The sequence below is a fragment of the Urocitellus parryii genome, chromosome 7, assembly GCF_045843805.1.
Source record: "Urocitellus parryii isolate mUroPar1 chromosome 7, mUroPar1.hap1, whole genome shotgun sequence".
In the NCBI taxonomy this organism is placed as follows: domain Eukaryota; kingdom Metazoa; phylum Chordata; class Mammalia; order Rodentia; family Sciuridae; genus Urocitellus; species Urocitellus parryii.
In genome coordinates, this window is record NC_135537.1 from 102,332,858 (window position 1) to 102,348,235 (window position 15,378).

Below are 15,378 nucleotides of genomic sequence, written 5' to 3' on the forward strand. Positions count from 1 at the left end.
CTGTAAAATTATAGGCATATTTGACTTTTTTGGTACCAGGTCTTGGAAGTCCAGTGTGTATCTGTACTTAACCATACACCTGGTTTTAGACAAATCACATTTCAAGTACTCAACAGCCATGTTTTTCTGGCTACAATATTGGAAAGCACTGGTCTTTTCAATAAATGATACTAATTCCTACTTTGCTTCATAATTCCATGCATAAATGTGAAAAGTGTGGAAACCTTACAAAAAATATAAGGAATAGCTTTATGATTTGAGTGTTCAGATTAATTGTATAAATAAGATATATAAAGCACAAAGTTTATAAAGAAAATGTTTGACCATGGATACTGGAAGAAAATACGTACATTGCACATGACTGTAAAGAAATAGTTTGGAATTTACAAGGAACTACAGTAGGGCTTGCGATGTACCTCAGTGGTAGAGTGATTGGCTAGCATGAATGAGACCCTGGGTTCGATCTCCTACCCCATAAAACAAAACAAAACAGCCCCCACTCCAACCAATTAGTAGGCATAGAGGAAATAGCTCAATAGAGAAAAGATAAAAGTTATGAATGACCAATTCATAAAAGATAATTAAGTTGCTGTTAAACCATAAAAGATTTTTTCTTTAGTGGTAATCATTGAAATGTGCACTCAAAGAAAAATAGATCATTCTTGAGCAAAAGTATTTAAACTGGTGATGCCAAGAGCTGATGAAGATGTGGAACATTAGCTTTCATCTGATAAGGTGGATGTTGTGCAGCTCTGTGATCTAGCAATGAATGACTTATTCTAATGAATACATCCATGCAAATGTTGGTATCACTGAGAAAGAAGGAGATGATTCTAATACCTACTAGTAGTCAAAAGGATAAATTACTAAACAAAACATTTCAGAAAAGTTAAGGTGGATGAAGTAGATCTCTATGTATCAATATGGATTCTTCTCAAAATTAGGCTGTAGAATCACAATAGAATAAGATATCACTTCTTTAAAACATGATATATTGAACTTATGTAGTAACGCTGTAAATTGGGTCAAGGAATGGGGAGAAATAAAGGAAAATGGGATGAAGTCCTTTTATTAATCTGTATTTCTAAAATCTTCTAATGCCATGCTAGCACAGTGTATGTGAAGGTTTTATGGAGCTGAATGGTGGAGTCAAGGACACTTTGACCTTGACCTAGGAGTATGAGATCACGGGTCAGTTTAAGCAGAAGAGATTTGTTTCAGGGCATTAGGTAGCTTACGGGATCTTGTGGATAATTCAGATTTGTTGACAGAAGCCAGAGTGGATGTGATCACCTAGGAGAAAGTAGGGCAAGAAGTGTTTTTGGAGGCACCAAGAATCTTCTGCATTATAAAGAGAATGGACACAAGATCCTGAGGGTGGGGGAAGAGAGTCATGCTGTGGAGTCTAAGAGTGAATCCTGATAGTACTCTGCTCTGGCTCATCTGGCTTCAGGGTTAATCCCATAAGCTTGGTGGGTTGAGCAGGTAGGAGAGCATTACATTTCATGTTTCAAAAGAGAGAAACTGGGCTGGGGATGTGGCTCAAGCGGTAGCGTGCTCGCCTGGCATGCACTCAGCCCTGGGTTCGATCCTCAGCACCACGTACAAATAAAGATGTTGTGTCCACCGAAAACTAAGAAATAAATATTTAAAAAAAAAGAGAGAAACTGAAGCTCAGAAACGTTTAAAAGCCTTGATCTGAGACTGAGTTAGGTCTTGGGGCCTTAAATCATGTGTTCTTGTAGGGATGCCATGCTGTCTTTCTGCCACATCCCTCTGCATGACAAAAGGGTGACTTGGCTTCCAAAGCTCATTGGGCAGTAATCTGCTAATATCCTCTTAACTAGGATCTAAACAAGTCCTAGTACTGACCTTCTCCTGTCTACATTGCACCAAATTGTAACTAAATCAGGCTACTGTTATGCTCAAATTCGGGACCCCATGCAAGCAGCAAAGAGGTGTTTATTGCGAGCTATTTCGGTCCTCTGTGCACACACACAGCAACTGGAGAGGCTGAGAGGCCCTGAGCCCAGGGTTTGCAGCAGTTTTATACATTCTTTGGAGAGGACAGGGACTTCACATACATCATAGCATCTCTTAGCAAATCATCACACACCGTGGGAAAATCAAATAAAAACTCTAAAACATGATTAGCACATTCACTGTTGGGAACAAGTTGGGTAGGGGTGAATGGTCAGTACAAAAGGGGTATTCATTTGAACTGATTGGTTTAAGCCAAGAGAGGTGTACGTGCTGAACTACATGGTTTCCCAACACGTTATCAACCACCATAAACTACTGGGAGGGTCATCTGGCATCCCAGGTATTTCCCTGTCTCATGCTGATTGGTGGCTGCTAGGGGCTGCTATGGATCCTCTCCTAGCCTGACTGAGTCAGGGACACCTGGCACATCAGATCTCCCCTGTTATTTGTAGATAAACAACTCAGTAGGGTGGGAATGTGCTTAGGAGTGCTCTGTGGGTCTTTCCAAGGACTGAGGTCCCTTCCTTGAACAGGCTTTGATCTGAGATAGAGGCTGGTTTTTCACTACCATTTTCTGTGTAAGCTGTGATCAAATTAGAAAATTAGGTCTTTTTATTTCTAAATGGATGTTATGGTTTGGATGTGAGCTATCCCCCAGAAGCTCACATGTGAGACAATGCAAAAAGGTTTAAATGAGATTGGATTGTGAGAGTCTTAGCCCAATCAGTGAATTAATCCCCTGATAGGGATTAACTGAGTGGTAACTGAAATGATGGGGTGCGGTTAGAGGAGGTGGAAATTTGGGGCATAGATACAGGGTATATATTTGTATCTGGCAAGTGGAGACCTCTGTCTACCTTCTGATCACCATGTGAGCTGCTTCCCTCTGCCACATTCTTCTGCCATGAGGAATGAATTTGGCCTTCCATGGATTAAGATCTCTGAAACTGTGAGCCCTCAAACTCTTCCTCTCTTATAATTGTTCTGGTCAGAACTTTTAGTCACAGCAGTGAAAAAGCTGACCAATTCAGAAATTGGTACCGGGAGAGGGGTTATTGCGATGATTAACCTGACCATGTGGTTCATAAGCATTTGGAACTTTTTGAGACTTTTTGGAAGAATTTTGACATGTATGGCAGTACAAATGAAAATGCTTTAGATTGTTGTAAGTGGAGCTTAATGGCTGATTCTGGTGGGAGCTCAGAAGACCAGAATGCCAATAGCACTGTTGACAGTGAAGACAGAGCTCAAGGGTGTTTAGAGAAGGAGGACTCTATTGGCATAACATGGCATGGTGATGGTCTGTTCAAAGGGCTTGTGTAGCTCTTTGTGTTATGATCTGTCTGAGAAGTAGTCTGCATTATGTCCGTGTCCTGAAACTTTTTGTGAGGCTGATTTTAAAAGCAATGGACTTTTTTTTTTTTAATCTGGCAGAAGAAATGTTTAGGCAACATAACACTCAGGAAGTATGGCATGGGTGTTGCTGGTGGCTTTTAGCCAAGTTTATTGTGATATTCAGGAGCACAAAGCAGAGCAGAAAGATTTGAAAGATTTGAACTTGAAAGGCAGGAGTAAAACTGGGGCTAAGGAAGTTGCAGTTGTTAAAGACATTACTGCCACTAAAGAAATCCTGAAGACTTTTGCCTAGAGACAATAAGAAAGATGGCTTGAAGCCATCTCAGGACTGACAAGACCATATCCATCTCAGGCTCAAGGAATTAAAATAAAAATTCTCTTGAGAAGAGACCAGTGGATAATCCTTCTTGCACAAGGGGGCCTAGGAAGTTTTTTCAACATGCTCAGCTACAGAGATACTCAGAGGTAGCTGCAGCAGGGTGCCCTGAAGGCTTGAATGTTGCTCCAGATGACAGCAGACCTTGGCATCAACCATGTGGTGCTCGTTCTGTAGGAATGCAGGATACTGGAGTGAGGGGCTCATGGAGATTTCAAAGGAAGATTTCAAAGGAAGGCCTGAGAGGGCAAGGTGCAGCAGGGATGGAGTCCCTGAGAGGGTGCTGTGTGGAGATGTGAGGAGGAAGCTGAAGCTGCAGTAGAGAGACCCAAGATTAAGAAATGCTAGTTAAGAGGAACATTGTCCTAGAAAACCTGCAGGAATTGAGTAGAGACAAGCAATCAGAATGGCCACTTGGGTTGCAACCAACAAGGCCATAGGCATGGAGCTACACAGACCTTTGGACAGACCATCACCATGCCATGTACACGCAGTGCTGGACTTGGAGCTATAAGCCTTGTTTGCTATGCTGGGTTTCAGTCTTGCTTTGGTCACATCCCTGCTTTCTATGCCCTGATTTTTTGTAAAAGTAAATATTTACTCTGTATCTTTATATACTGGATACTTGTAAATTGCTTTTGATTTTTACAAGAACTCTTGGTGCAAGCTTCCAAAGCTTGGTCTTGAACTTTTGACCAATTGTGGAATTGTTGAAACTATGGGGACTCTTGGAAATGGACAAAATGTATTTTGCATTGTGAGATTGTCCTAAGCTTTTGGGGACCAGGGGCAGAATGTGATAGTTTAGATGTGAGGTGTCTCTCCAAAAGCTTAGGTGTGAGACAATACAAGAAAGTTTAGAGGAAATAGGATTGGGTTGTGAAAAGTCTCAACCCATCAGTGAATTAAGCATCTGATGGGTTTAATTGAGCAGTAACTGGAGGCAGGTGGGGTTTGGCTGGAGGAAATGGAGCACTGGGGGTGTGGCTTTTGGGTATATATTTGTATTTGGCAAGTGGAGATATCTCCCCCCTCTCTCTTTCCACCTCCCCACCTCCCTCTCTCTCCCTCTCTCCCTCTCCTTCTCCCTCTCTCCCTCTCCCCCTCTCCATTCAGGTGCCATGTGATAGATCTTTTTAAGTCTGTTCAAAGTCTATCCTTTTGCTTTGTACATGCGTTCCTTATTCTCTCACCTAGTACTGATTATTTAATCTCATTCTACTTCCTGTACCCTCACACTTTATGCTCTGGTTATACCAACTCTGTAGCTTTCCCTCTCCCCCTGCCTCTCGCCTCGCCCCTTTTATAGTACTGGGTATTGAACCCAGACTGTACTGTGCCACTGACCTACAATACCCAGCCTCTCTTTCCATCTTTTTTTCTTTTGGGTGGTGCTACAGATCAAACCCAGGACCTTGCACATGCTTAAGCAAGTGCTCTACCACTGAGCTACATCTCTAGTTCTCTGTCACAGCTCTTAAACATTTTTAAATTTTGAGATAGGTTCTCACTAAGTTCCCTGGGCTGGTCTTACACTTGCAATTCTCCTACCTTAGCCTCCTGAGTAGCTGGGATTATAGGCATGCACCACCACTCCTGGCCACTACATTTGGACTTCTCGTTGAGATAATTAATGTCTTTATTGCTTAAGTCTTTTATATTAGAGTTTTATTTTATATGCAGCAAAACTTTTCTGATAGGCCTACTGATTCTTATAGGTTAATGATTGTCCCATTATATAAAGTCAATAATTGAGCTTAAGAAGTAGAATCTATATGAGATATTAGCATATATTGACCTTGCTACATTGGGATTTTTTCATGAGGTGGGGAGGGGTCACCTTGACCATTCCAAAAGTTGTGAGCCTGCTGACCCATAAAAATTTCATAGGTTTTTATCAGTAAATCAGTAAATTCTGATTACCTCTAAAATCACTTTAATATCAAGTTCTTTTCTCCATCCCAATGAATGTGTGACCCCCTGCATCTGCCCTCACCACTCCCTACCTGCTTACACATCAAGAAGTCATCTTTTAACAGTGTAGCTCAGGTTGTACCATCTGTCCCATATCACCCATTAATGCTAAGTGCAATGTGGTGGCCTGGGTTGTGTCCTGGAACACAAAAAAGACATTAACAGAAATACCCATGGAATTTGAATGAAGTCTGGGCTTTAGCAAGTGGTAGTGTGCCAGCTGTTTTCTTAGTCTTGGTAGATATACTGAGGCTGTGTAGGAGTTTATTCAGCTTTTGTGCTGCTGTGACTAAAAGATCTGACCAGACCACTTTTAAAGGAAGAAAAGTTTATTTGAGGGCTTGTAGTTTGGGAGGTCTTAGTCCATAGAAAGGTGGCTCCATTCCTTGGGGCTTGAGGTGAGGCAGAACATCATGGCAGAAGAGTGTGGCAGAGGGAAGCAGCTTACATGGTGATTAGGAAGCAGAGAAAGAGGTCTCCATTTGCCAGATACAAATATATACCCAATAGCTATGTCCCCAATTCCCACCTCCTCCAACCACACCCCACCATTTCAGTTACCACTCACTAAATCCCTATCAGGGGATTAATTCACTGATGGGTTAAGACTCTCATAACCCAATAATTTCTCCTTTGAACCTTCTTGCGTTGTCTCACATGTGAGCTTCTGGGGGACACCTCACATCCAAACCATAACAAGGGAAGTTTGTTAAGGGGCTACATAAGAACTAAATATAAACCCATTCCATAACTGAAAGTTTATTTAAAAAGAAAACCTTAGGAGCTCCCATTCCCCTTATGTTAGAGTTCAAAACCTTTAACATGACCAGTTTCCTCTCTAGCCAGATCAAACTTATTATTTAATTCTTCCCATAAGATAAGCCTTTTCCTTGACTCTAAGTATTCAGTTCCTGGCCCATTAATAAATGTTTTACAAATATGTTTTGAAAATGAACAAATGCTGCATTTTAAAAATGAAAGACTATACCCTGGGGCTTGATGAAAGCTGGGCATGTATAAGCCATGGATTTGGTTGTCAGTGGGGTCAAGACAGCCCAGCAGCCCTTCACTTCCATGGTGTTTCTTTCCAATGCTCTTTACACTGTTTCTTCTTCTCCTTCATTTTCCCTTCTAGGCTGCTCTCCTTGAATCCTTTACCAGCCCCCATTTTTTTAAAAAAAATTTGTTTTTTTAGATATATGTGACAGTAGAGTGTATTTTGACATATTGTTTATACATGGAGCATAATCTAAGATCCCATTCTTGTGGTTGTACATGATGTGAGTTACACTGGTTGTGTATTCATATATGAACATAGAAAGTTATATCCAGTTCATTCTACTGACTTTCCTTTTCCCATCCCACTTCCCTTCATTCCCCTCTGTCTAATCCAATGAACAACTTCTCCTTCTCCTCCTCCTTCCTTCTTCTCTTCCTCCTCCTCCTTCCTACTTCTCCTCCTTCTTTTTTTTAAATAACAGATGTCCTGAACTATGAGAGAGAGAGAGAGAGAGAGAGAGAGAGAGAGAGAGAGAGAGAGAGAGAGTTTTAACATTTATTTTTTTTTTAGCTTTCGGCAGACACAACATCTTTGTTTGTATGTGGTGCTGAGGATCGAATCCGGGCCGCTCGAATGCCAGGCGAGTGTGCTACTGCTTGAGCCACATCCCCAGCCCTCCTTCTCCTCCTCCTTCTTCTGTATTGGGGATTAAACTCAGGGGCACTCGACCACTGAGCCACATCCCCAGCCCTATTTTATATTTTATTTAGAGACAGAGTCTCACTGAGTTGCTTAGTGCCTTGCCATTGCTGAGGTTGGCTTTGAACTCATGATCCTCCTGTCTCAGCCTGTCAAGCTGCTGGGATTACAGACTTATGCCACCATGGCTGGCTCCAATGAACTTCTATTCTTCCCTCCCACCCCTTATTTATTGTGTGTTATCATCCACATAGAGAATATCTGGCCTTTGTTTTTTTGGGGACTGGCTTATTAGCTTGATATTCTCCATTTCCATCCATTTACTGGCAAATGCCATAATTTCATTTTTTGTTATAGACTATCCTCTTTTACAGCACCCCTATCATGACCTTCAGGAAATCTGAAATATCAGTTTGTGTTAACAGGAGAGAATAATGGTCTCCTCCATCCCTCCCTGACCCCCAAAACTCAGTGGTGGACATTCCATAGTGGATTCCTGGGAATGGTGCTGCCTCCTTTACTGTCTAACTATCAAAGATATTATAATAGCAGGAATTTCAGACCAAGTAAAGTGAGCCATGTCAAGATGGTGGGGAGGCAGGTGTGGATAAGTAGGCTTCATACTAAAGAGAAGCCGAGGGATCGAGTGTTGGAAGCACACCGGATAGAGTGTGCCTCACTGTATTTTATAGAGCATGTTGTAATATCCCTTAATATTACTTAGACTTGGATTTAACCTTGGACAAATCCTTTTCTTCTCGTGCTTCTTTCATGCCTGCCCCAATGTTATATTCTTCCTCATTCTAAGTCATGTCTCTTAATAATGAGGAATAACTATTACTGATAGAATGTGAGGATCACAATGTTATCCCCAATTTGTCAGATGAGCAAACTCATCTCCAAAGTCATCTGCAGCTGGTAACAGGCAGATCAAGAATTCCAGCGAGGGCTTTTCTGATTTCAAAATTCTTGTTCTTCTCTCCTAAATGATGTAGGGCAGTTCTCTCTAAACTCTACCTCTCTTTGCAGGGCAGAAGTGCAACGGAGCCTTCTAGAAAGGGAAGGTGGAGCAGAGGGATCTGAACCTGGAAGCGGGTGAGAAAAAGGAAGCTGGGGAGGAGTGGGTCAGCCAGGTGGGGACTCTATGAGCCACTTCTGCTTTCTCCCATGGGTTGTTAATGATAGAAAAATCTATCACCAAATATATGAGAACAAGGTTCTGAAAAATTTCCCCCAGCCTCTCTCAGATACCACTTCCCTGAAAATACACCAGAATGATAGACAGAAGAATTTAATACATGTAATGCTTTGTCCTTCCATTTACACTATCATAAATTACAAAGTATTGTTCACTTTACAAAATAAAACCATTTCCAGATAATTTTTTGACAGTATCAAGAAGTACACAAGCTACAACAAACAAATCTGTACAGTTGAGAGGAATGCCAATAGCAGGGACCAGGCCAAACTATATTGACCCCTAGGTGCAAATAGAGACCATCTGTCCATCTGCAGGACCCTGAAGACTCCCCAGGACAACACACTCTGCTCCTCCTTTCACACCACATAACACACAGTGATTCTCTTCTGGCCACTCCAAAATGAGACTTGTGAATAATTACATGAATCACCTCAGACAATCAGAGGGAAAGACATGGCAGTTGGATTTAAAAAACAAATCTAGATTTACAGTTTTTGATGTTTTAAATATTTCACCTATGTTACAAAATATAGAAATCTTGGTGGGAAATGCTCATGCTAAAGATCCATATAAATAATAATAGGATGGAACTATGGAAATGAAATCATATGAAATTTTTCCAAACAGGGCTACTTTTCTCAAGGAGGAAGATATAGCTGGCAAAAATCAACCTATTCATTCTTACTTTAAAAATAGTTTTGTTTATAAAACAAAAATACAAATAATTGACGGTTATTCTTCAGGTTCACTTTGCATCAATACCGAAATGTGACAAAAAAAAAAAATTCAACTTTTCATTAACGTATGAGTACTAAAAGCTTGGCCAAAGAGGAAAGAAGCCAAGGGCTAACTGTTTACATGGCCCAGATAACATCCTGTGTCCTCAAATTGTTTTATGTAAAACAGACACATTCTGCATGTTCGAGGCTATACACACATAATTTCAAAACATACTTTGGGAATTCACAATTTTGTTATGGGAAGAAAATCTGGGGATGCTTCAGGCCATCCTATAATTGCTATAAACCTACACTACATGATAGCAGAATGGCAGTGCTTAAGAGCAAAAACTATCAAAAGCAGGGACACATGTGGCAGGTGAAATTTCACTGAAAAGCACTGATAAGGACAGAGGTATGTCAAGGTAATACTGCATTCGTGGTCATCTTCTTCCGGGCATCACAGCAAGAACGTGGGACAAGGAACACAGGGTAATAATCAATGCACTGAATTGAGTTCTGTTTGCTAAAATAAAATAACATTCTTGCAGCTAAAATAAAAATACATCTTACAATATAGGTTTCATTTAACATTTAACATATAGAATTGTCTTCTTTTTTGTAAGTGGAAAATGTATAACTGTATTAAGTACCTTTATGAATTAAGTTCCCTTTTATTACTGATAAGACTGAATCTTAAAAGTTACATTTTTTAATAAGTTAAAGAAAGATTTATTAATCAATCTTCCAGCAAAACAGACATACATACGAGGCACGGCAAAAGACCCAAGGCCAGGGGCTTTTCTTGCCCTCACCCTTGTTCTCATGTGGAGGATGACATGTCTGTGAGACACAGTACTAGACTCTGCAATCCACTGCGGTCAAGGAAACTCTGTCACTTGTTTGAAAAGTAAATCAAGTGTAAGAAATGTTTATTTCTTTAGCTCTATCAGCTTGGATAGGGCTGGGGCCATTCAGCTCACCTCCCTGATGGATTAGAACAAAACATCTTCGTTTTCTATTAAAATTTGCACAATCAGCTTTTGGTACTGCATGTCATGGAGGGTGGTGAGAGTCCTGTCCTCAGGAGGCCTCATCAGGGTGGGCCCAAACACGATCCCCAGATTTTCTGCATTCATGAAATTGTCTTTTTCATTCATAGTAACCCTGCAAAACAAATACACAGAGAGACGTCATGTAGACATGCGGATGAATTTCCATACTGATTACATACTTAAATCCCAAGACTATCTCTGGCTCAGGAAATTGCAAAAGCAAATTGTGAATCAGAATGGCAGAAAGGCATTTTTCAATAGGCAATTTTCTGATTTGTTTTTATTTTAAATTGTTGATGTTGCCTTCGGCCAGTGGAAGTGAATGACATATGAATCTAGTATACACACAATTTTAAAAAATGGGAAATCAGCCCTTCTCACTAAATAAATATGAAACTATCATTTAAGGAATATTGGCTTGGAGGGGCAGAGGATTACCAACTGGCCTATGGGTCATCTATGGAAGTCTTTTTCCTTGTAGCTTCCTATTGGCCTGTAAGCTGCAGAATGGGAAGCTAAGTGCAGTTCCTGTCTGCTGGGAGGGCTGGTGCCACAGGAGAATGCTTGCTTGCAGAATGTAGCCAGGCCATTATTATGGGATAGTGGAACTCCTGGGAGGTGGCCATGCTGGAAGGCGGTTGGGCATTATTTCTAGTTCCAACAGAATGAGGTCTGGAGCACTAATTATCGTTGGAATTGAAAATCATCATTTTGACATACAAATAAAAATAGCAGAACCTTTAGGAATGAAATTCAAACACCAAAGTTGGCTTCCTTCCTTCCTAATGCAATAGAATCACTATTTGTCTCGTACAAATAAAAAAATTAGTTCTCAATACTCCCAGATTCTTGCTTTCAGGAATTTAGGCTTTAGACTGTTCATCATATATCTAAAAAGAAGGTTCTTCAAGGCAGAGCAAATGATAATTAAAATGTGTTTAGGTTTTGTACTAGAGGCTATCCCTTTCTGACTATTCCCTGAGAGATCATTAGGATTAGCCACTTAATATTATTTTAGTAAGTCAACTCAATTTGGATCATTTTCATGCAGCAAAGCTAAGAAGAAAGTAGGAATGAAGACATGCTAGAGGATCAAAATACTCACATCACCCTATGAGGTTAAGTACTATACCTGATCAAATAAAATGTTTAGCAAACCCATCACAATAAAACCCTGAAATTATTGACATTTACAGTTCAGCTGGGAGATGCCAGCATTCTTCCTGATAGAGACACTTTGCTTTACAAAGTGTTATTATCATATAATTAATTATGATATTAATTGAAATGAAAGAAACAAGTTGCAGCTAAAAGTCAGATGTGGCACTCATAATCTATTACATATCCAAAAATTCTTTATACTCTTACATTCAGAAAGCTCATCAAAATAGGAATCTTCTGAACTTTATGTTACTGTCTCTGATCACCTTGGATCTGAGCAAAAATCTTATAAGGCAGAAAAATTTATACAATATTCTCCACTTGCTTCTTTTCACTTACTGAATGGATCTGTAATTTGGACACTGTATACACTTTTTGGTCCATTGTATCTATGAAAGGGCAGCTGACATATATTTTCCACAAACAGGGAGAGACACATAGAAACACACTGATCCCTCCAATATTCAAAGATCAACTTGTTAATCTCATAATAAATGTACAAGGAAGGAAAGAGAGATTTAAGGGGAAGAGTCTGGAACTAAAGGCTATAATATCCTGTAAACATCCAAACATCTCCACCTGCAGGCTTCCACATACATAGCTTAGTGTGTGGTAGATCCTATCTGAGATAGCCCCCAACAGTCCCTGCCTCCTGGAAGTATGGGCTTGACTTAGTCACTTGCTTCTAACAAACACAATATAGCAAAGGCAATGGGATGTCACTTCTAAAAAGACAAAAAGACTGTCTTTCATCGTGGGTGCCCTTGCTTGCTTGCTTGCTTGCTTGGAAGGAAGTCACTTGGCATTTTGTGAGCTGCCTACGGAGAAACCCACATGGTAAGGAAATGAGGGTCATGACCTCCAGCAAAATCCAGTGAGGAAGTGAGCCTTCAGCCTAAAAACCTCTGAGAAACCGAGTCCTGCCAACAATGTTCTGAGTGACTTGGAAGTGACTATTCATTTCATCAAGACTTCATATATGATACTGCAGCCTGACTCGCAGTTCAAATGCAAACTCATTAAGAACCTTGAACCAGATGCACTTAGCTCAACCATATCCAGATCCCTGGCCCATAGAGACTATGAGATAATTAATTTTATGGTTTCAAGCCACTAAGTTTTGTGGAATTTTTTTTACTTGGAGACACACAGAAAAACAAAAACAAGAGATCATGTTGGAAATGTGCTCTGAAAGAAGACAGACTGGTTCAGGCATCAGGGGTTAGGGTGGGCAGTTGGTGGAAGATGAGATGAAGTATGTACAAGACTTGTGTTGGAGCAAGATGCAGCTATGGAGGCAGGGTAGACAAGTAGTTAAGACAGAGAGTAGGCTCTGGTTCATTCTTCCTGGATTTCAAACCTGGGTTCACGTCTGTGGATTAGCCACTTAACTTCTCTAAGATTCAGAAATCTGATGTGTCGTCCACTGTGTAATCCATTGTTGAATCCAATGTGTACTGATGTTACTCAGTTTTCCTGAATGAGGGTGGAGTCGGATTAGAAATATTAAAGTTATGAGAAATTTAAGAAATAAAGCAAGACATGGAAATAAGTGAAAAATGGGGGCATGGTTGGATGATCCAGCTCTAATGGAGACTGGATCTGACAACAAAATGGAGCCCACACTTTATTTAAATGGATAGGAACCAATGGGATCCAGTGTAAAGAACTTCCTGAGGAAAACTGGATGAAGCTACAAAAACAACCTGGTTGGGGCTTAGCAGGTTATGCCCACTGCCTCTACTTCTGGGCTGCTGTCTTTGAACCCATGACTGAGCCAATGAGCAGGGTGTCCGCATAAACTGAGTGGTCTTGAATCAGAGGTTTTCACTGAGAGTTCTCAGAAGAGCAACCCCTCTGCCTTGAGATGGCTCAAACAAACCCATAATTCATCCATGGCCTCTGACAGTGAATGCTCCCAGCAGTACCCACCTCCCAGGAATGACACATGGAAAGTACGTGAAACAGCTCTTGGCCCAGAGCAAAGGCCCTCCGAGCCATGTGTGGGGCTAGCCCCAGGAGGCAGCACAGTCCACTTTCAAGAAGCACGTGCTCATTCTGTGCATCAGGGAGACACTAACTGCCCCAGGAGCAGATCAGTAAGAGGAGGCATCTGCTTACTTTTTGAGGTGGATCATTAGGTACCACAGGGTCTCATAGTGAGCGGGAGGCAGTAGCATTAGCATTTCATGGACTGTTTCCAGCCTTTGGTCCGCAATGGAGATTTCTGTGAAGATCAAACATAACCATAGGAGTGCAGAATTACATTGTGCCATTAAAGTTTCAGAGAGCTAACAAGAAGTCTTTTGTTTGTTTTATCCAGAAATGGGGAGAGTCTAACAAAGTCATGTAATTTCAGATACTATTTCACTTAAATGAGTCAGTTTGTGTCCTGCCTCATTACAGAAAGTCTGGGCTGAGCACCACAGGCTTGTTGAACATTCATGATGTGGGTGGTCCAGATGGTGGATTCTGTCCTCATCCTTCAGGAGCAGATTCCAGGAGAATGCTTATAATCTGGCGGGACACATGCAGACTACACTGCCCTTCTGAACACTAGATTTGTTGGGTATCTCACTAACACAAACTCTAAACTATATCACTTCTGGTGTTGTGCCCTTGAAATTATCTAGTAAGTCTCTCCCTGGCAGGCTTCAATCACTAAATATATTTTCTTTCTTTTTTAAAAATATTCTATATTTTAGTTGTAGTTGGACACAACAACTTTATTTCTCTTGTTTGTTTTTATGTGGTGCTGAGGATCAAACCCAGGGTCTTGCACGTGCGAGGTGAGCGCTCTACCACTGAACCACAATCCCAGCCCACTAAATACATTTTCAATTCAAGTAGATTGGCAGGTGGGCCAGCCAACGCAGCCTGCATTAATGGCACTTATCACTAAACTGTTGGCAGGGTCTACTTTGGTGTACAGCCCAGGTTAGGACGTAGATACTGGGCACATGCCAGGAAGAGGACATGCTTCTGGAGTCTGGGTCTCCAACAGTATTGGCAGAAAGTCAAAGAAAGCTTTCCTGCCATTCCTCCTGGGTTAGAAGGTACCCAGCCTTCCCTGCCTAAGACCACCAGAATCCAGGAAGGAACGGTCTTAACAGGGAGCAGGGCAAAAACTCATCTGGAAAGTACAGCTTGAGTGAATCTCAATCTGCCCTTGTATCTTCCTATCAGGTATTTCATTAGTATATTTAAAAGCACAAAACTGTACTTTTCAACAATTAAAGATTAAAAAAAAAAAAGGTGAACCAAAAAAATGTTCCTCAAAGTGGGCTTAACTTCTGTGTCATGCCTCTCCCCTTTCTCATTATTACTTGTTCCTAGGAAAACATAGCCACTCCCCTGACATTCCCTCTGCTTTCATTCCGCTTTCTTCTGAGAGCAGTGGGCCTGGTGGGAAGCAGGGAATGAGCCACGGTGGCTGAGGAAGGATGAGTGGCAATGGGTGAGAGGTCATAGCATGATACTTGGCATAGTTTATCCTTGGCCTTCTATTAATTTTGAAGACCATTAATGGGCAAAACTTGGATGTGACTCTAATCTGTTCTCAATGTGATTCTGCTTAGAGGATGCAAGGAGCTCATTGATATGGCTCTCCTTGGAAAACATCTGATTTTTTTTAAACTACAAAACTATTCAAGTTTTCAACAATAGAATTGGACTGACTGTGCTGGCTCTCAGCATAGTGGGAGTGACTAGGAGAGACACAACTGCCTGGCACCTGGCTTCTGCCCCACAGACTTGGCGTAGTGCTGGTCCAGCTCAGCTGGTGAGCTATGCCTGGTTTTCTATTAACTGTACTGTTGTGCCCACTTGGCAAAATGCTCAGGCGATAATTTCAA

General features: G+C 41.1%; 1 protein-coding gene across 8 annotated transcripts in view; it reads right to left on the reverse strand.

Moving 5' to 3' along the window:
- Positions 1-10,303: 10,303 nt before the first annotated feature.
- Positions 10,304-15,378, reverse strand: part of LOC144255831 (beta-chimaerin-like) — a 110,660-nt gene continuing 105,585 nt past the window's right edge. For all 8 annotated transcript variants that reach the window (XM_077800805.1, XM_077800810.1, XM_077800807.1 and 5 more), the window contains 2 exons: positions 13,646-13,751; positions 10,304-10,475 (listed from right to left, as the gene is read on the reverse strand). In XM_077800805.1, coding sequence (XP_077656931.1) covers positions 10,304-10,475; positions 13,646-13,751 — 278 coding nt within the window. The remainder of the gene's footprint in view (positions 10,476-13,645; positions 13,752-15,378) is intronic.